Source organism: Corvus hawaiiensis, chromosome 19, assembly GCF_020740725.1.
Source record: "Corvus hawaiiensis isolate bCorHaw1 chromosome 19, bCorHaw1.pri.cur, whole genome shotgun sequence".
In the NCBI taxonomy this organism is placed as follows: Eukaryota; Metazoa; Chordata; class Aves; order Passeriformes; family Corvidae; genus Corvus; species Corvus hawaiiensis.
Window position 1 is genome coordinate 4,751,288 of NC_063231.1, and position 22,512 is coordinate 4,773,799.

The window sequence follows — 22,512 nt, forward strand, 5'->3', positions numbered from 1 at the left end:
AGAGCAGCACTGCTCCTCTACCACTCCACGACACTCTTTTTGTAACACACGCTGACTGAGAGCCAGGGCTGCTGGAATCTAAGCCTTTGTTTCAGATCTCCTACCATGTGGTAGACCCTGAATATTCATTACCTATTAAAAGCTTTGAAAGTGTATATTCATCCCACAATCAAGTGAACTGATTTATTCACACAGCTGAGTCACACTAATTTACAGTCTGTGACCTAAATCTATTAATTCGGCATGAAAAAACCCCAGTCTATTTTATTATTTTATTTTCATAATATTGTTTGAGCAAAGATGAATATTTTAAAATTGTGTGGGATTTTTCCTTCAAGCAGTGCTGACACACAACCTGTACTGAGTCTGCCTTCCTTGCTGGTCCCAAGAAGTGGTGCAGACATTGCTCATGTTATCTGGCATGGAGTGACCCATTTAACAGAGAGCGCACAAAATCTTCATGGGAATTACATCAGCCCTTTAGTAAGAGTCTGCAGTGCCAAGCAGCAGATATCATGGAAACTCCTCCTAAAGAGAACTATAACTCCCTCATTAATAACAGAACGCACAACGGCCAGTTCTGACAGAGGGGAAAATTGCTCTGCGGAGAGCAATGTGTTATTGTGTCTAGCACCTCCTGAGTCTTTTCCTAGGGCCAAAGTAAAATTTTACTAAGTCTCTTCTGTACTTGGGGAAATAAAATCACATTTTCAAAAATGACTGGAGCATTTTAGAGCCATTGACTTTTAGCAGAACTAGAGAATCATTAAATACAGTGTAGGGGGTAACATTTAAAATGCCATCAAAATTTAATCTTTTGACAGCCTCTCCTTTCCTCCCCATTTGATAGCTGTGATATTCCTCGAGTCCATCGTTGATATCATAAATAGCCCCATGAGCTCCTGAAGAAAGATTGAGTTTTTAAAAGGTTGAAGTTCAGTCCTGTGCTGAAATTGCAATCACAACCTAATTACAGTGTGCACTGAGCACACGCTTTGGGTCTTAAAATTCATTTTCATTCCAGGCAGGCAGTTTACTCCTAGAAATCAATTCTTGCATGTGGGTATTAAGATATACACAAGTACTCCCTCAAACACTGACACCCTGTTTCACAGGGTGCACTTCACCAGTACTTCCTCTGTATTCATTCACTGCTATATGTTTGCAATCCTTTTGAACAGAACATCCGTCTTCCCCCTTCCCACCGGGATCCTTCTGCCCAGTTGACTGAGGGAAACTACAGGCTAGAGTTGATGGTGGCACACAGTGCTACTGACAGCAGGCTCACCAGAGTTAAGCAGGAGTAATGACTAACAGACTGATTGTAAAATGGGTAAGTTTCTATCAGCAGCAAGAGTGGGAGAGAAAACACAGAGGAAAAAGAAGAGAAATTAAAGTTGAAATAGTATTTGGTTAATTAAAGAAATACCTTCTGTGACTGGCACACCCGTTATTCAGTGAATGACACAACCTTCTAAGGCTTTGTGAGCTGTAAAGCAGTTACACAATTTGAAAAGGGAAGGGAGGTGCCAGCTCAGTGAGGTTCCATCTCACAGGCACCTTCAAAGGACTCCGAGAACACACCTCTTTATACAAAATCACCCCTCCCAAAAGGCCAGTTCCGCATCTTTTCTCTGCAGAGGATGCTCAGCCTGGTGTCCTTGTGGGCTCAGGAAACATCTCTGGATGCCAACAGCAGTAAATGCCAGTGTCTCTTCGGCCATCCTGTGCCATCCAGAAGTTTGGAAGATTAACCTGATGCACATGGCCTATCACAGAACAAAGTAAAACAGGGCAGGGAGTGGCGGGCGTGGTGTAAAAATCAGACCTAATGTTTCACAACAACCTTCCCCCTGTAAAAAAGGTATTTGAAATGTGCCTCTTTACACTTCTTCCCTAAAATAGAGACATCAGCAATTTCTTGCCATGGGAGGAGTCTACCCTCCTACTCTCTTCATCCTGTACCATAAATCTAGGGAAGCAGCTCTACAGAACAGTGCAACATCCACAAAATGCAAGCAGTATCAGGCACTGAATTAGGAGTAGTGTCACTGAACAGAACATATTGTTAAAGACCTGCTGCAGCAGCCAACTGCAATAAACCCAAAGGTAATTTATAGCCACATTATTCCACCAACTCAATCAAGCAAGCTTTTCACCTGAAATGTTGTGTAAATCATTTGTGTTTATGACCACTTAGACCAATCCCTTCAAAGTTCCATTCCCTTCCAAACAGGTGCTATTTTGCTGTAACACAACCAGAACTTAACAACCACCCTCACTTAAATAGGAGCACCCACCAAAAAGCACAAGCCATGGTGAGTCAAAAACTGAAGCTGTCCCTGAAAATGGAAGGAATAAATCCAGAGAATAACGCAATAAGGCCAGAACATCATGCACTACTTCAACCAGTCTCCAGCAAAAGCAGTGCCCAGGCAGAGCTGTGATGTTGGCAGTGACAGTGGGGATTACAGTCTGTTCATGATGCCTCCCTTGAGGCACCATCGATTCTCCTGCATTAAATATCCCTGCTGCCCTCCTCCTCCTCCTCAAACCATTCTGTGGCCCCAAGCAGCAGACTGAGAGCAGCAATTTGGCCCTGCTCGTGCCAATGCACCAAACATTCAGTGCCCACCCCAATGAAATAGCTGATACAGAGCATCACCAACCTCCACCCACACAGGGAGCACCACACAGGAGTGCCAAAAGGATGTTTCCACACACCAGGGCTATCGGGTTCTGAAAATGTCTTTAGAATGCCACAGAGGAAAGAAAATTATTTTTGGGAAAATAAGTGCAGTTCGTTGTAGTCAAGTCAGATTTACAAAAAAAGTACAGTAAGAGAAATCACATGGCCTACGCACAAAGAAAAAGCAATCTGTGCCATGAGCTTTGGCAAAATGCAAGTAATTTGTGAATATTCGACCTTTTCCAGAGGTTATCTGGGTGACTATCTAAATCAAGAAACAAATGGTCTGCATCTGCCAGCATTTGTACCATGACAGTAACTTGACCTGTGCCAAATTCTCTGTACATAGCAAATTGTCTTTTCACCCACTGGAAAGACATCGTGAGCTTGGTTAGAGCAAAGCTTCCAATCTGGCTGACAGATGTCCAGAAATCCTCTAGAGTACCAGCAGAGTCATCAGTCAAGGTGACTACAGGACACAAGAGAGGTGGTAGGTTATTGATAAAGATCAAAATCTACTACCCTCAAAGTCACACTGGCCATTACAGATGCATTGACCTTCAAATTTAGACCTGCCCAAATGATAGCTGTCAACAGCAGACTGTTCAAACCAGTTTCATTCTCTCTCTAAACAAGCCACGTTGGACTGTCTGACTGGAAGCAAATATCACAGCACTTTCCAGTAAAATGCACCCCACCGTGCAGAGGAGTTTGTTTTTGGCAAAGGGCACTCAATTCCCAGGTGAGGAGGCAAGATGCAGTTTTCCTCAGTGGAAACTTCCATGCCTTGTAATTGCTCAGCAGGAAAAGCAAAACTGACATTATCAAAGCTCCTTTGAAGATGTGTCCCAAAGCACTCCTCAATTCCTTATTTTCAAGCAATCCCAAAGAGAACTGAGGAATGAAACACACAATTCACTCTTCATGCTGGAGGCTAAAATTCACATTTCCTCCATGTCTGGCTGCAATAAATGAATCACAGCCAAACAAACATTCATGGACCATAATCCTAAATTCTCTTCTACCACACTTTAAAGCTGTTCCTGCTTCCTACAAAAACTCACTGATTTTCTTTTTCTGCAGATTACATTGTCTAATCTCTTACACAGCTCGGCATTATTCATGGTTTTGCTTTACCTGTTGCTTTATTTTCCCCACAGCTCTGGATAACTGCAACCTGAACATAACTCCAGTTAGGCAGAGAACTGAGGAACATATTTTCTCTTCCTCCAACATCCACAAAGTCTCTGCACTCGCTCAATATACAACTTCGTAAAAAATTGATTTTTCAGCTTTCTCACCAAGTAAAGGTAATCAAAACCATTTTTTTCTGTTTCATATATCTCAGAAGAAAATGGAAAAATGTTTTTTGTTGAGCAAAATTTCATGTTTTGGAGCATTTTCACCTCTTGTTTGCCAAATATTCCACTTCAAATTTTGTCAATAAAAAGCTAGCATCATATGAAATCCATCAAGATATCATACTTATAGAAAATTCCAAAAGGTGAAGTTAATTACATTCTTTAAGGCAAAAATAATGTGCCAGACTCATAAAGCAATTGTTAAGAAGTCTGCATAAAGTGTGCAACAAAATTCTCCTACAGATTTCTCCTGTTCCCAGTAGGTTACAACATTGAGAAAAGTGGCCTTAGCAACATATCCCAGCATACACATCCTATATATTAGGTTTAAAACTGCCCATATAGTCACTTACTACAAAACTAGCAAAGTCACCAATATTTTAGGACAGTTTCCCCAATCTATTATTACCACGCAAACACGTGGACAAAGCTGATTGCACGTTTGTTTGGATATTTTATCTTAACAGAAATGCCACTGGAAAACAATATCCCATGTTCCAGAAGCCATCTGGATCCCATTGGGGAGGGTCAGCTCATCTGGAGGTGGTGGAACACCACCAGAATGCCCCCCACATAGGAAAAAAACAAGTTTGACAATGCAGATATATGTGTGATGTTATGGAATACTTGAAAAAACACATATGTAAGCACTGAAATGTAGATACTGATACCCCTCTTTTCACCAGGCCAATATCCTCTACAATCCAGAGCATACCATTCCAATACCTTTCCTTCTATTTTCAGGAATCCTAACAGAGAAAAATCTCACCTGTTTCTAAGCTTTTCACTTGACCCCCTAAAACCATAATGCCTCACCCAAACTAAACTGTCAAAGCAGCTTTAAAATCCAAGGAGTACACTGCAATTTTTCTAGTGCCTGCATCTACCCTGTCTCCCTTGCAGTACTTTGACCCCACAGTTCAGCCTTGTCTCTTATTCTGGGGCTGAACATCCTTCAGAACTGAAACAGATTCAAGGCTTAGGAAAGAGCCCTGCTATTTTTGGTTTTAACTGCACACAAAACATGAAATCAGCACTCATAACTCTATAGAAACACTTGCATTCTCTCCAAGTGAGACCCTTCAATTGTATCTTGAGTAAAAGTGTATCATACAGTGCTTGGTTTACACTCACACTGCTGTTGTAAAACCGTATGTTGGAGTAGAAGTGATTGTGTCTGATGCTCTTTTTTATCATTAATGTGCTTAATCACACTCTGCACTTAGTTAACCACGTTCAGGGATGGGTATTTACTCAGCAGCCTGTGCCAGGAGCTAGGTCTGAGATCACGTGTGTCCCCAAATACTGCATACTTTAAGAACTGTTAGAACTCCTGAGCAGACAATCTGATGGAAAAATCAGATCAAGGATTTTAAAATGTTTGTGAATATCAGCATTCAAATCAGATAAAATTAATAGGAAACTATATTGTCAGCTGCACAGAGAATAAAAACATTAAACATTATAAAGCAATTGATTTGTTTCCACTTTGTTGCTACAAAAGCACTGCTGCTGAGTCAAAACTGCAGGTAACAAAGCAATTCAGAAGCAAAAAAAATTTCTGTATTGGGGATCACCCCCCACAAATACTAGATTGCAGTAGCTTGTTCTCCCTCCAAGACTTACCCTCCCTTCCAGCAATTTTGTTTAAGTTGCTTTTCAGAGCTTAATCATATTAGAGGAATAAAATCAATACATGTGAGAAATCCAAAATCCTCTGTAGGACTTGCAAGAGCAAATTTCTGGAGAACATGCAGGCATATCACAGACAAAGAACACCAATTTTACAACTTAACAGCATGGACTGAATCAGGCATGGAGGGAGAAAAATTTACATAGAAAATATCTGGCCTTGCTTGGCAGCTGAATGTTTTAATGCACCACTTGCATATGCTATCTTTTGTTCTGTACTGTCTCCTATGCTTCATTCATGCCTTTTTTTACTTTTGCTTTTAATGATAAATCAATACAATATCACTGTACCTGTGCTAAATGCAAACATTGAGGTCACGATAAAACACAGTCATTTAAATATCAAGAATTGCTATCTAAATTGATTACCTTTCCTTCAGGCATTAAGAATTTACTGTTTCAGATCACTGACTTGTATTGCAAAATACAGCAACAATCAATTCTTAGCTGTACGTGCATCAATTCTTAGCTGTACCCCTCAGAGCTCTTACCTTTTATATGCAAACATTACATAACAAATTAAACTCATGAGCGCACAGCAAACCCACAGCTCCTCTCTCCACCACAGTGCTTTGGCAAACGTTTCATTAACACTAAGTACCAAGCTTGCTTTATGTCAGCTGTTTAGAAATACATGCTTAGTTTCAGCATATACCAAAAGGCTATTTTAAACATATTCACTGCTAGCTTGTATTGAATTAGGAGGCTACAGTGGCTGTACCTTGACTAATCCATAAACTGAGTACCCCACTGTTCCACTTCAGAACTGTATTTTTTTCAGTCACTGTAAATTATATTAAATATCTGGGTCATCAGCAAATACAGTTTTAAGGAATCTGAATGCGTGGCAGCCTTGCTGCTGCCTAGAAAACACTGTCACGTGGGAGTGCTCTTTGTATCCTTGTTAACGTCTAGGCAAATATTTTATTTTTTCTTTCAGTAATTATTTTCAGGAAAAGCAAAGAAGAAGTATGTCCTTATGAGAATGGCAGTATCACTTGATAACATCCTTTTGTTTCCATGTTTCAGTGCCAAAGTCTCTTTCTCATGACTACAGACTCATATTACCAAGAAGGTATGAGCTCATCTCTGTCATCATGCACACTGACAGGAATTTTGGTTCCATTAATTTCTGGGTGCAACTCTGAACTGCAACACTACAGCCAGGAGCCTGAAATTCACCCGGACTCCTCAGAAAGACTCTGGATTGTCAGGCAGTGAAATTACACTCCTGAAATTAGAGGACAAGCTACTTCTGGAGTGGTTACAATAGAAGGACTGTTTGGAGTGTGACAGCCTCAACTCCTGGAAGACATCTGACAGCAAGTCAAAATGAAGCACCAGGAGTGCCATTAAACTCAGTCACAGCCACAATCTACAGCCAGGACAGCACTTGAGGTTGATGCCTTTAACTTCAGCCCTGAATGAGGCTGATGATTGAAATTAGCAACAAACATCTCCCTCTATCAACAGTTTCTTTTGGCTGGAAATTTTCATCTGTTCATGAGAAATATGTGAACTCATTTTTAGCTATTTCTGTTCCACACCACTAATAGACCATTGACTTTAAGTGAATTACTGTCCACTCCTGTGAATAATTGATACTGGCCTATACATTTTATTAGCTGCTCAAGCTCCCTTTCAATTGTGACACTGCTTCAAGGTGATGAGCAGATCTCGCCATGACAAAGATGACTGTGTGAGCACCTGCACGGTTTGCATGTCTCCAAAAGGTGAATACCTGCCTCAGCAAGAAGTTGTCAACACACTCAGCTTATTTCACTTGTTGCTGAAAACTCAGTGTGGAGTTTAAGTAGAATCTGGCATAATGAAACATCAACTGGCACTACTCTGAAATACACATTCACACAATCCCCTGCCAGAACTGGGGCTTGCTGAACATGTCACTCACAATGCTCCCAGACACTTGGCTGCTACTGCAACTCTCTTCCCAGTGAAAGGGAACCAGATGGTGAGCGACTCTTGGCATTTCTCAGTGTTATGTGAAGTGTTTCTTTAGCTAGTGAGTACATGCCATCCAGTCAAGTCGCTTTGGAAACAGCCCTTCGTGCCTTTCTTCAGATTTCTACACAAATGGCAAACACCCCATTCACGAGGAAAGTCAGACCCAAGCACAGAACCAAAAGTCTCAGCTAGGAGTTTCTGTTGTCCTGGAGACAAAGAAGCATCTACGAAGGATTTATTTCATCCTTTGGTCCTGTTACAGCCTCTGAGTGTTCAATTGCTCATCAATGTCCATGAAGAAAGATTGATGAAGCCAGCTCAGTTAAGTGCCCACAGTCATATGAGATGAGCAGAGTCCAGAATGCCCAACTGCCTAAAAGTACGAGTTCCACAACTGCTTGTACATGCAAGCAGTGCTTGACAGACAGTCAGGTCTGCTCTAAATTCAGGAATTCAGAGACCTGATTCTGTTCCCAGCTCTGCCAAATCAATACAACCAAATAATTTCTTCCTTCAGTTGAACCACATGCCTTGTATGGCAAAGCAAAAGCTTGCAAGCAATCTTGCTAGAACCTATTAGAAGCAGAGGTTTCAAAAGCCCATTAAAAATAAAATAGCAAAGTTAACCAGAAATGTTAAAGTTTATTATTTTGACTGTGTGAGTAAGGACTGCTTTGCATGAAGAGAAAGCTGCTGCCTTGCTGCAACCTTTTTGCCTTGGGGCAGTTTTCAGAGAGTTGTTATCTTTCAGAAATAATAAAATTCAGCATATTGACTACACACCACACAAGAAAGAAAAAGGAAACAGAAAGAAAAAGAAAAAAAACCAGAAAAGGCTAAATGCCCTACAAACCCTACTGAAATTAGTATTAAGAATTTATAGACTCCAAACTTTGGATGGTGGTGGCTCTGAGGAGGTAGAGAAGAGCTGTGTGTACCCTTCAGGCACAACTGAAGGGACAAATACTCTCTCATTTCATAGACATGACCCCAGGCTACTGTTGGTAAGTATCAGAATTACTCAGTACACAGTGCTACAAAACAGGACCCTTCCTGTGGCCAGATGAGCTCTATAAACAGATTAATATTCTGTTTATATTTGATTATACATGAGGGCAACTCAATCTTTCACTGATGCCCATGGAAAGATTTCTTTTGAATGTAAAGGAAGCTGAGGTGGATGAGGCCCAAGAAGTGTAGCATAATCAAAAATATAATTAGTTTTTATTGACAGCAAGTATGTTCTAATGTGTTAAAGGGAACTGCTCCCTAACGGCGTCTCCTCAGTTTAATTTCAGGAGATGCATTTCCACACAGAACTTGGTAGGTTCCTGCAGATGCAAGGTTGAAAGCACTGTGCTACTTGGGAGAGTAGATTCTCACCATCCCCAAACATCAACTGTGATTCATCACACAAAGAGTTCGCTTTTAACAAGCCTTTAAACTAGAGTAGTTCACCTACAGTTGTTGTTCCGGAGTAAATCTGCACTTGGAAAATTGATTCTGTATTTCACTAGCAAACATCTTGGGGTGATTTACAAATCCCATTTACTCAGCTGCTCCTTTGAAGTCAAGAGACTTCCAATACCAACTACACCAGGCACAGGGAAGTAAACCAGAACAAGTTATATTATAACACTGATAGATAAAGAGATAAGATATTTATAGATAAGACTTCTCTATCCCAGTTTTACAAATATCTTATCAAGCACTGCCAGTTACAACTGAACAAAACACAAAGCAAGCATTTCTCATCACTGGCACTCTGTGCCTGCCCAGCAAGGCAGCCCATCCTGAAACTACCACTGACAACTTTTCTAGTGCTCTCTTTACTGGGATTTCCAGTTTTCTCTTTCTCTTCATTTAAATATTTTTCAACTAATATACTCCAATTCACTCTAAGCTTATGAGATCATCACCTGAATCCTCCTTTGTATCTTACAGAACCCACTCCACTCTTGCAACCTGAAAGATTTCTAAACCCAAAAAGGATTGCTATGACCATCAGTGTCATCCTGCTGCAAAACAGCCAGTGGAATTTCGTCATTCTTCCTCAGTGCTGCACAAGAAAGTCCCTGATCTGCCTCCAAATAAACACAGTAGTGCAAAAAGCAATTTGGATGCAGTTTATCTAGCAGTAAGGATTTAAAAATACTTCTATTAGTATATATAAAATTATACAATGAGACAAATAAACCCCAAATCAATAAAAGTTGTTACTATTACTCATTTCTCCTTATTCTGCTTGTTAAAACCAGAAACTGCATCTTCTCATTAAGAAAATGTTTAAGACCTGTGACTATCTGTAAGAAATAAGCCTTCTGTCTCCTGATTTCCTGATTTAATTCACAAGCTGTGTTTCATTAAGAGTGGTAAGCCAGAAATAAGTGATTTGCTCCAACAATTACTTGAATTCACTCTGGCTTTGCTGCCTCTTTGGCATCCCTCTATAAACTACCGTTTTATTAGCTCCTCACGTTAATTTGTTTTATTGTAGTTTAAAAGGTTGTTTGATACTGGTTTTCTGAACCCCATCCTAGTCTTAACTGCACTCGTCCCCTCAGCACCCAAAGTTGCTGGGCGCATTGAGAAGCATTGAACAGCGAAGTGCAACATCCCAAGACTTCTCCTAGGAAAGCGTTTCTTGCTGGTTCATTTCGCTGGAGCCGCAGCCCTTGACTGAATCACTGGAGGGAACGGTTTCCAATCAGCGCATGTCGTCCCCTCATTGTCTCTGGCCCGAATCCCACTCCCATCTACACTGATGTCACGATTTACACCGGTCCTACTGACGCAACGGCTCTGCCGAGACCGGTGGCGCGACTCCAGATTTACGCTGTGTCACTGAAGGGCTGGAGGGAGGCAGGGATGGAGCCCTCGTTTCCAACCCATCACCCGGAGGTTTTGGGGTGCCTGGACAGGTGCTTCCCTGACTATCCAGTCACTGCCGGCACCGCACTGGCTCCGCTCCCAGTGCCCCACGGAGCCCGGCACCCCGGGGAGAGCTCGGCTCAGCCAGGACGGACAAAACCCAGAATAAATACACCCTCCGAAAGGCACCGCGACCGGTCCCTGTACCCCAGGGGAGCGGGACCAGGTCAGCGCGGGAGTCTGGGCTGCCCCGAGGGACGGGGGATGCTCCGGGACCCCCTAGGGAAGGAGGGAGCCGGGCTGCCTTTGGCGAGGACTCCACGGGAAAGGGGGAAGGCGGCTGATGGCCCTGAGGGAAGGGGGCTCCAGGCCGCCAAGGGGAGGGGTCTGGGATTCCCCGAGGAACGGAGGGAGCCCGAGCCGCCCCGAAAGGAGCGGGACCGGGCTGCCCTGAGGCACGAACCGGGGGCTCCCTAAAGGGACGGGGCCGCGGTGAGGACAGGTGGGTGACGGGGCGGCCCGGGCGGGGTCTGGCACAGCAGGTGAAAGTTGCGCGGGGGCCGGGGGTCGCCGCACTCACCTCATCCCCCTGGCCGAACTGCAGCCCCAGGGCGACGAAGTGCTCCACCCGGATGAACCCATCCGCATCCTCATCACACACGTCGAAAACCTCCTTGAGCTTCCGCAGGAACCGCAGCAGGCTGGCCGGCTCCATCGCGGATATTAGCTGGAGGCCGGCGGCACGGCCGCGGCCGCAGCAGCCATGATCGCCCGCGCCTTCAGCGGGTGCGTGACATCAGCTCCGGGGAGTGGGGAGGGAGCGACGGCGAGAAGGAGGAGGAAGGGATGGAGGGAGGGATGGAGGAGAGCGGAGGGAGGACGCGAGCCCCGGCGGAGGGCGGGAGGGAGCGACGGACGGGAGAACAATAGGGCAGAGCTGGAGGACGGAGCTGAGGGAGGGGCGGCCGCCGCCGCCAGGGGGCGCCGTGGGCAGCAGGGAGGCCCCGGCGAGGCCGGGCGGGAGTGGGGTGGGACGGGAACCGCGGAACCGGGGACAGCGACAGCGGGACCGGGGCAGGGACAGCGGGACCGGGGGGACAGCGGGACCGGGGGGACCGGGGGGACAGCGGGACCGGGGCAGGGACAGCGGGATCGGGGGGACAGCGGGACCGGGGCAGGGACCGGGGGGACCGGGGCAGGGACAGCGGGACCGGGGCAGGGACAGCGGGACCGGGGCAGCGACAGCGGGACCGGGGCAGGGACCGGGGGGACCGGGGGGACCGGGGGGACAGCGGGACCGGGGCAGGGACAGCGGGACCGGGGCAGCGACAGCGGGATCGGGGGGACAGCGGGACCGGGGCAGGGACCGGGGGGACCGGGGCAGCGACAGCGGGACCGGGGCAGCGACAGCGGGACCGGGGGGACAGCGGGACCGGGGGGACCGGGGGGACAGCGGGACCGGGGCAGGGACAGCGGGACCGGGGCAGCGACAGCGGGATCGGGGGGACAGCGGGACCGGGGCAGGGACCGGGGGGACCGGGGGGACAGCGGGACCGGGGCAGCGACAGCGGGACCGGGGGGACAGCGGGACCGGGGGGACCGGGGGGACAGCGGGACCGGGGCAGGGACAGCGGGACCGGGGCAGCGACAGCGGGACCGGGGCAGGGACCGGGGGGACCGGGGGGACAGCGGGACCGGGGCAGGGACAGCGGGACCGGGGCAGCGACAGCGGGACCGGGGGGACAGGGGGGACAGTGGGACCGGGGGGACAGCGGGACCGGGACAGGGACAGCGGGACTGGCGACAGCGGGACTAGCGGGACAGGGACAGCGGGACGGGATTTGGGAACAGCAGCGATGCAGGGAAACCGCCCCAGGAGCGAGGGAACGGGCAGGGAGCGAGGCAGGATGGACAGGAGAACAGCAGCTGCAGCCCGGGACGCAGCCGGCCTGGCATCCCCTGGGCTCTGCGGCAGCGGACGGACCCGTTTGCACCCCCTTCACTGCTCCATACCTCAGTCCGACACCCCAAATAAAACACTAGTCACACTGCAATATTTTTTCTTAGAAAAAGCCTGGTCTGAACAGTTCCAGGCTAGAGGGGAAAAGTCTAGTGTAGAAGAGTTAAGCGGTAATTAAGGCAAAGCAGAACAAGCGGAGCTCCCCGTGCTCCGTTGCGCTCAAGCGAGCAGGCAGAGCCATGGGAAGGATCCCCTCATGGCTGGGCTTGGCTGCGGACTGGCACTGCCCACCCCCGCTTTAACGAGACAGAGCAGGTAGGGAAGGGATGTCCCTGACTTGGCAGGATTCCTCATTAAAGCCGCCTGCAACTGCTGTGCTCCATGGCTGGGTTTTAATTTGATGTCTCTGCTCTGACCCTTTTCTTTCTCTCAGGAGTGTTTTGGACTGTCTTTGAAGCCCACAGCTGTGAGCTGCCAGAGGGGAGACCAGGAATGGTTCTGGTTTCTGCACTATGCCTCAGACCAGGCATGATGGGTCCAGCTCTTGCGGAGGAAGGAGCTCTGGCTGAGTCAGGCTCAGGTACTCACTGCCTCTGCCAGCAGTCCTTTCCTGCTGTAAATGGTGAGTGCCGATGACCATCATTCACTGAGTGACATTCTGTAGGTGATTGATAACCAACTAAAATCCAACTAAAATGAATGACCGTGTAAGTGCAGTGGGTTTTGAATTGAAACAGTATCCATTCATTTGCTTCTTGCAGTAAGAGAGGTCCATTGGCCCTAAACAACCCTGAAAATCCCATGATTAGAGCAAGCTGCCCAAATTGATCTCTTTCGTAGAAACCAGTGTGTTCTCAGGAAGTTTTATTTCTTTGAGCATGAGTCTCTCATCCCTTTTATGTGCAAATTCAAGGTTTGGAAAGAGGCTGGCTTGACAGCCCTGTAGCCTGTAAGTCAGCTGTCAATCAACAACACAGTGACAGCAATACAATTCCCCACATAGCCACCCTCAGAGAGATAAGGACCTGATTCCAGAGCCTCTGCCACTTTGATCTTCCTTTATTTTTATAAAAAAACATGGAAGAGTTCTCCTTTCCCTCACTGATGTACTAAACGGTCTTTCCAGTCTGGAAAAAATAAAAAATCGAAGTGCAGAAATCAGATATGAACCTTGGGAAGCAAAGAATTTCTGAAGAGATGTGAAAGGGAAAAGGGGAGCAGAATATTTGATCAGCAAACTTCTCTGAAGCTGTCTAGTTAGAGCAGAATTCTTAAGACGTGGGGATGTTTAGCTTTTATCTTGAGACCCTTGAACTCTTCAGGTTATGTGGACATTGAGCTCAGCATAGCCCTTGGGGGCACCTATTCAAAAATGTGTGAGCTGGTACACCTCGGAGTTGTGGGAAGACACCTGTGTGGAATTGGCTCCTGTTAGTCTAATTGCTCTGAAGTGAGTTCAACCTCTTCAAAGGCTCAGAGCACATCTGTGTTACTGTCCCACTTCATTTGCTGAGATTGTCTCAGTAACTCCTTGCTCTGACTTCCCTCTCTGTGTGCAGGTGGGCAGCTGTGCAGGCCCAGACTGGGAAGTGGAGTCACAAAAAATATTGTGGTAGAAAAAAAAAGGGAATATTCCTGTTTGTCAGGACCAGAGGAGGAGTTCCCCCACCTCAGAGGGGTTGTGCTCAGTTTCATGAAATCCAGTTAATTTCCACTGACTCTCCTTTATCTTATTCAGGAAGATGAAGGAACTTGGTCTAGATATGCAAGTAAGGGGCAACATGGATTTAGACCAAAACTGTCAGCATTAAAATCTGTGTCAGTTTTGCACTAATTTGGAAGGGGTGGATGCAGGAGAAGATTTAGGTTTAGACACTATGGTTTGGGGAATTAGTGCTGAAGTCCAAGAACTGCCACAGACAGCCTGAGTGCCAGCAAGCACTGGAATGAAGCTGGTAAGAGAGCTGTAGAGGTTGTAGAAGCTGTCATTAGAGACAGCTGAATATGTTGAGCAAATATCTGACAGCTGGGAGATGATTTGATAGCACTGAACACAGGAGAATTGGGATGAGACATGCTGTCAGTAAAGGTCTGGGATCTTAAATCTGGGGGTGTCCCATGGAGGCTAAAATCAGGACAGTGAACCAAACACGTGCCATGCACTTGCTGAGCAGTTGCACTGCCAAGGTGAAGTTTGTAAGGCTGAATCCAGGAGGTTGTTTTTTATTTCCAGTGGCTGGCACTGCTCCTCGCTCATCCCTGCTTCTCCGCTTCTAGGTAGGACATGCACCAGTGGGCTATTTTTCCTTACTGGCATATCAAACTACTTGTTTAATCAGAGATATTTGGAAACTTCTTCATTTGACTCATGAACTATGTGAAATAAGTATTTTACATGCTGCCAATCTGGTTTCCTGAACTTGAAATATGACTAGTGGTGATGCTACCATATTTGCCTGCTGAGAATAGAGGAAATATTTCATTGCATACCACAGGCCATGGCTGTCGTTTGCAGGATTTCTTTACAATCGGCTGCTTTTCCATCAATGTCAGTTCCACTTACATAGCAAATTGTAATCTGGTGTCAGAAACAGCATCTAAGGAGGGCACTCTCCAGGGCTGATGGCCTTATCTACAATTCTGGTTGTGTTCCAGCAACATCCTGAGACCCAGCCCTTAAGAACAGCTTCATAGTACAATTTCTCTTTATAATATCCACAATATAGCTCTCCTTGAATATTTAAATTCTCATAGTCTTACTGTATTTTGAATCAAATCCTGTTTCCCGCTGACTACTCTGATTAATAACATAACAGATGTGTCTTATCAGCTAGACATTCTCTTTAAATGTCACAAACAACAGGTAACAGGCAGAAATAACCAGTTTATTAACACCCTTGCCTCTGAGAAATTAAAAATATTACTTAAGAGGTAATAGAGTTTTCTCAGACTAGCTTAATTAGGTACAGAACAGAAGCAAGATACTTGATTTTATTTTTTCCTGTCTTTTCTATAATCTATTTTTCTATTATAAAAAGTTCAACAACAACAAAAGTTAGAAATTTTGGTAAAATGTTTCTACAAGCAAGGATCTTCCTTTGAAATTTTCTAGGTGCTATGGGACCTCACCTTGTAAAATTTTAGTGGTTTAATTTTACACAGTAGGAATGCTCTTGCTCGATTTCAACAGCATTCTTACCAGATGATGAATTAGGCATGAGCAAAACTCAAAAAGATGAGCCCAGTTAGAAAGCAACTGCACATTAATGCCTTATTTGTTTCTTCTTACAACACATGTACTACTCAAAGACCAAACTACCTATTCTCCCGAAGTTACAGCTAAAATTAAACAATCGTCTGTCACGGTTCACATACAGCTGATTCCACCGTGAATTCATAGGATCAAACGAATATTCCCTAGTGTTTCCAGGGACAGCACCACGGGTGCAGATGCCAAGGCCAGCGCGTTCCCCTGGCATTCCGAGGTCTCCTTACTCCACCGAGTGGCCGGTCACTCCACTGCACGTGTGTCACCACCTGCCGAGGTTGGCAAGAAAAATAATACGTAAAGCAGAGGTTAATGGACATGATTTCTCCCTCTTCCATGTCCCACAGTCCTCCAGATGCCCTGGGGCCAAGCCTCTCTTCTTGGTACATTCCAGAAACCTCCCTGCTGTCTCAGCAAAAGGACAGCACCTGCCCACTTTTCTCTGACCAGCTCCGAGCAGCTGGGCAGGCTTACATTTCCCTCAGATTTTAACGTGCAATGGCATCTGGCAGTCTCTTGAAAGCAGTAAAATGTTTAAAGCTGTAGGACAACCCTGTGAAAAGCAGACCCAGTGTAGTAGCAGCAGTCAAGCTATTTTCAACTTCTACTCCAAAGAGGGCTGTCAAGTGACACACAGACATTCCTCTCTGGCTCTAACGAGCAAATCACATTAAGACCTAAGCCCCAGATTCCTGAAGACCTTTTTTTTCTTCCTTTCCATCCCTCAATTTGTTAAAAAAAATAAATGAATCATCTAGAAAATCATCTAGCAGCTGTAACAGACTGAGGATGCATCAGCCAGTGTGTTTTTTTAGCCTAACTCACCCATAATACAGCATATAAACTGTTAAAAGTAATCTTTTACTGCTTCAAATGAAGTCACTACAATTTTGTTTATTTTGTCCCATCCAAGATGGATCACACAACATCTGAATAAATACGTTCCATCTGCAGTTTTAGTAGAGCTAACTACAGGAATGTAATTCCCAGATATTGGTGTATTCAGCAAGGAGAAATGGGAGGGAATAATAAAATTAAAACATGATATACCATACTGATGCTAATGTCAGTCATCACTTGTTGTGTCTCCAAACAGATTGTGTGAGATGAGTCCAAGCTGGCTAATAATGGGAGATAAAGGACAGAACAAAAATATTTATACAGGAGAATGTAGGTGCAGCATCATTATTGCTGTGACTAGCCACAGACCAAGTGGGGCTAATGCTGATGAGCACAGTCTGGTTCAAAGACACACTGCAACCAGCTTGTAGAGAAATAGCCCTGAAAAGGAGACTTCAGGAACAGAGAAGCAATAGAAAAGCAGCTTAACCAGGCTGGTTCTAGCAGCCTTTATATTTGCCCTCAAAAATGACTGTGGTAGGCATTGTCAAGTCTAGGGACTACAGCTTGCAGATGGAATTATTCCAGCTGTCTCTTACACTTAGTTGGTTCACAGCATTTCAAAACTGATACAGCCCTATTCAGAACAGTATCTACTTATAAATGCTGGTGTTGAAACTGGAGGATAAAAACTAGGGGAGAACAGAAATGAGCTCTTGGATTTGAATCAGCTTCAGTAAAAGTGTGAGGTTTGCCTCTCTGCTGTGCAGTCACTGTGGCCTTGCTTTTTCAAGTCCCCTGTGAATCTGTAGTTGTGTTTGCCTACGTGACATCCAAGTGAAATTTGGACAAGTCTTACATCCTAAACCTTGCCTTACCACAAAGGTACTTTGGATCCAGATTTGTGCAATAATTAGATGGAAATACTGAACAGCAGAGCCACAGTGACACATTAGCTGGAATCTGTATGTTTTTGGTCTTCTGAGACACAATACTGTGCCCTTATAGTGCCTTATTTTCCAACCTCAAGTAGGTTAGGAAGAGGGAAAAAAAAAAGGCATCAAAGTATGTGGGGTATGCCCAGCCCCCACCCTGGAGGGAACTCCGCTGAGATAAGAGATTTCGCAATCGCCCAGCAGGACTCCCTGGAAAGGCAACCACTTTGGTCACGGCGAGAAAAGACAGACCCACAATCCTTTGGGAGACACTATGCAGATCATTCTGTAACCCATTGGTCTGTTCCTATCCCAGATCCTCTGTAATCCATTGGTCCCTTACTGATCCCCTGTATCCCTATAAAAGCAAGCTCTCTGGGGCCCCACAGAGAGAGAGTTCTCGTCCCTGACTCCCCCCTTCGCCGGAGGGGACCAACAATAAAGCTACCTTCTGTGCAGAACCAGCCACACGAGCCTTCTCGTCTCTCTCTCTGGTCTGGCTTGGCCTGGAGGCTGCCCTGCAGAGCTGAGCTGGAATCATGAGCTGATAATCACTAAAGAGCTGACAGCTTCTGCACGGGCCCTCCTGCCAGCAGCTGAGGGAAGACACCAGGCCTCGGGAAGGCGATTCCTTTCGGGACCATCTCCCCGGACCGGTCACCTCTTCCTGGGTCAGAGCCACTGACCCCCATCACCAGCTGTAATAGAAGTATGCTTTAGAATATGTCCTGAAGATTAACATTTCAGGAGCATTTCAGACCAATGCTGGAAGTTCTGAAGTCCCCTATGTGGGATATGGCTTGGCAGTATTCCCAACCGGTTTAGACCATTGGTATAGTTAGTTCAATAATCAATTCTGCTAATGCTTGCCACTGAATTACTTAAACACAGGTGACAAGTAATGGTCAATATATGAAACTTGTAAGGATGCTTTGCTTTCCTTGATAATGTTTTAGGTGACTGGTTGAAAACTGCTGCATTAGGCCATGCATGCTAATACACCTCTTCTCCTGCAGATCCATCCAACATGGTTCTCTCCTACCTCAATCAGCCACCAAAAAGAAAAGAAATCCTCTCCAAGCAGTGACCAAATGGTTCATTTGTTCCTCCACAAGACATACAACTACTCCTTAACTATCAAATCTATTACACAGCAAATGCCAAAACCAGGTTCAGAGAAACTTTGTGAGGGTGAACTCTGCTCTGTTCAAATTCTTACTGTTTCTGCATGAGTTTGTGGGCCAGATAAATTACTACTCCATCCCTGAATCCCTTCTGGAAAAATGTTACAGCAGGGATTACTGTAACAAGCATATATCAAACCAGGAGTTCTGTGGAAAGGAAGTATATGTGGACAGATTCTTGGTAGATGTTTCAGAGATGTTTATTTCTCCAGCCACATGGCCGGGGCTCTGCTCAGGAACCCTGCAGTCACAGGACCCGAGGGTCCTTGCCCACACAGGGAAACACAAACCAACCAATGGGGAATGAGGCTGACCAGGGGCAGGGAAACCCCGTGTCTCGCCCCCAGGGCCCTGCTCCCAGGGCTCCACGGCAGGGGGGAGGAGACCCCAACAGCTCACCCGTTTTATTTTAATAAAAGGAGAATGAAAACAACTGGATAAACATAACAAGAACAGTTTCAAGACAAAACAAGCCACCCTCCTGAGTCTTTAAATGTCCAAACAGATTCTGTGGAACATCTTAGGGCTGACAGAAGGGAGACAGAACTCTCCGGGCATGCTTTGTGGGGAAACTGAGGCAGGAGAGGGTTTAATTTCTTCCCTCCCTCTTTTCATCCCCCCCTCGGCATCGGAGAGGAATTGTAGGGAAATGGAATTGTATAGGGAAGCCATGGGGTGAAAAACAGATTAGGAATAAACTGGGGATGGGGTAAACTTAGGAAAGGGTTCATATTGGGTATAGGGTAAAAGGGGAAAGTAGGCTGGGGGTAGGGAAATTGCTGGGATGGATATTGTTTATAATTTTGTGCATAACGGCTGCCTTTGACGGGAATACCTCCAGGCCCAGTAACATTCGCTGCTTGTAAACCCTTCTTTCCTTGCACTATATCAAATTGTACAACTTCACCATCTCCTACACTTTGCAGGTAATTTTTAGGGTTATTCCTTTTAATGGCAGTTCTATGGATGAATAAATCTTCCCCTGTATCATCTCGTGTTATAAATCCGTAGTTGTTTTTGACATTGCACCATTTCGCAGTTCCTGTGATTTTCATTGCTATAACTTCTCCTATCACGTGCTTGCGTGTTCGTCGTGGCTGCTGGTCCCGCGTGGCCGCCGCCTCACCGACTCCGACGTCTCGCCAGGTCCCCGCGTTGCGGCTGCTCCGCGCTCTCCGAGCGGCGCTGCTCCGGCACGTGTCTGGGCTCTGCGTGGCCCCGCGCTGCCATCGCCGCTGGCCCCGTGCCCTGTGAGTGGTTCCGCTCCACAAACTCCACGCTGCTTTGAGTGTGGCCCCGTTCCGGCTCGGTGCTGCGCGGCTTCTCGTGTCACTGTGGAAACCGCCGCTTCTCCCTCCACAGGGCTCTCCGAGCCGTGTGCTCAGAGCAGCCTGCCACGCCGATGCCCGGTTCCTGGCTGCTCGTGGCCCACAGCACCCGCGGCGCCTGCGGCATCGCTCCCTCACTCGTGGTCGCGTGGCCGGGGACCCCGAGACAGGGATGGGGTCCGCGATAAGGCGCGTGCTCCCGAGGGGGCCGGGCGCACCCAGCACAGGCACCTCCGCCGGCACGGCTGCAGTCGTGTGCTCACGGGATGGCGGCCGCACGGTCTCGGCCATGGGATAAGTATGATCTTCTGCTTTAGGGGTAATGGGACCATACAAATGCTCCTCAAGAGCTTCACTGATTATAAGGTATGCACGGAAAGCTTCTCTTTGATCACTTACCTTATCCCAGATCTCATCCCAGAAACACCCCTCACAAGATCCAGGAGGTTCAATATCAAAAAGTAAGTCTTGAGAAATATAGGAGAACCTTTTGAAAAGCCAGATGAAAAAATGTTCTAGATCTCCTGGTTGCATTACTTTTTTGTTTTGTTGCTCAAGGATTCCTTTTACTTCTAGATACATTTTTTTCTGTGGCTCAGAGAGCCCCATTTCCCACAATTCTTCCATAGTCCAGAGAGAATATCCAAACCAAGATGAGAAGAGAGAGGTCTAGAGTGGTTTTTTACTCACGAATTTTCCTCAGGGATTGGTGTCTTGCCCGCATTCCTCCACCAGTTGCTACTGCGGGGATTACTGTAACAAGCATATATCAAACCAGGAATCCCGTGGAAAAGAAGTATGTATGGACAGATTCATGGTAGATGTTTCAGAGATGTTTATTTCTCCAGCCGCATGGCCGGGGCTCTGCTCAGGAACCCTGCAGTCACGGGACCTGAGGGTCCTTGCCCACACTGGGGAACACAAACCAACCAATGGGGAATGAGGCTGACCAGGGGCAGGGAACCCCCGTATCTCGCCCCCAGGGCCCTGCTCCCAGGGCTCCATGGCAGGGGGGGGACCCCAACAGAAAAACATGAGTATGTCTCAGGGTTCAGAAGTGACACATAAAAATTGTGCTGCCATACTTAAGAATATTTACAGGATAATAGACACAACATGACAATGAAGAATTGCTCCAAGATTTCCATCTTGCCTCAGAATTTCCTCAGACATTCTTCTTTTGTTGTGGCTTTGAAAGAAACTTCTAGGTTTTTCTCTGGCTTGGAAAAGGCAGATAGTTATAGAAAGCCAAAACTGTTCATGCTAAAGCAGCAGTACTGAATTACTGATTTTTAACAGAGATTTGTTTCTGGGAAAATTAACTGATAGTGAGCAAAATAAGTCAGTGGCTGTCAGGCTACCTATGCAATCAGTCTGCAGCTGTAGAGGATGAAATACAAACACTGAGCTGTTTTCTTCTGACTGATCCAGCATCTGTAAAAAATCTTATTAATATTTAGAATGAATCACTCTAATGGATTTGCCAAGTTACTGCCCTTATCTGGAAAAGGCACAGTGCATGAAATCAAAGTGGACAAAGTATGTCACTGCTAATCAGATACACAGTGGGACTTGAACTCCTTTCAAAGCAACTGATCTCCTACAGCATCTGCTGGACAGGTGACCTACCTTTGTGATGATCTAGAGCTGTGACACATCAGTGACAAAGCCTTTGCTGGAATAAAATGAATCTTCCTTGATGCTAAAGGATTGCTGCTTTGTTGTTTGCATTTAAATGAACCCTAGTTAAAAGCCTGTCTCCATGGGCAAGTGTTTTTATTCTAGCATATTTATATTTGGCATAGCCCCTAAACCCAACAAATGGTTACCACCAGCCTTCTTGACGCCATTTTTTTTCCTCACAAGCTGTCTCTGCCAACAAAAAAACCTGCAGAAGCTAAAACAAAGCAGGACAAGGAACAGATGCTTCAGGCCTGTGACTGAGCACCAGCCCATGGCAATGTGAATCAATGTCCCATTTGATAAAAAAGGGTGAGTACAGCACTGAACGCTGCTTTCTGGAGAGACCACCTTCTCAATTAGTTTCCTCTATCAAGCCCTATAGTATTAATTTAGGATTAATGCATAATATTGTATATAACAGGACTGAGGACCAGCCAACTCAAACTGCTGTCATGGTTTAACCCCAGCCAGCAAACAAACACCACACAGCTGCCCACTTATTTCCCCCCCCCCAGACGGATGGGGGAGAGACTGAAGGGTAAAAGGGAAAAAACTCATATGTTGAAATAAAGACAGTTTAATAGGCAACAAGCAAATCAAAACAAGGAATTCATTCACCACGTCCCATGGGCAGGCAGGTGTGCAGCTGTCTCCAAGGAAGCAGGGCTCCATCACATGCCACAGTTACTTGGGGAGACAAATGGCATCACTCCCAAGGTCCCCCCTTTCCTTCTTC

At 46.0% G+C, this 22,512-nt stretch overlaps 1 protein-coding gene and 1 long non-coding RNA gene across 4 annotated transcripts in view; one reads left to right on the forward strand and one right to left on the reverse strand.

Moving 5' to 3' along the window:
* Positions 1–11,477, reverse strand: part of RAB11FIP4 (RAB11 family interacting protein 4) — a 125,271-nt gene extending 113,794 nt beyond the window's left edge. The window contains exon 1 of one of the 3 annotated variants that reach the window (XM_048323408.1): positions 11,159–11,477. In XM_048323408.1, the coding sequence (XP_048179365.1) occupies positions 11,159–11,293 (135 nt within the window). In that variant the 5' untranslated portion in view covers positions 11,294–11,477. The remainder of the gene's footprint in view (positions 1–11,158) is intronic. The other 2 variants (XM_048323407.1, XM_048323406.1) reach the window with 2 other exon arrangements.
* An 890-nt stretch (positions 11,478–12,367) lies between these two features.
* Positions 12,368–18,940, forward strand: LOC125335632. The gene is made up of 3 exons (XR_007207505.1): positions 12,368–12,853; positions 12,972–13,160; positions 18,598–18,940. It is a non-coding gene; the product is annotated as an uncharacterized LOC125335632 (long non-coding RNA).
* Positions 18,941–22,512: the final 3,572 nt, after the last annotated feature.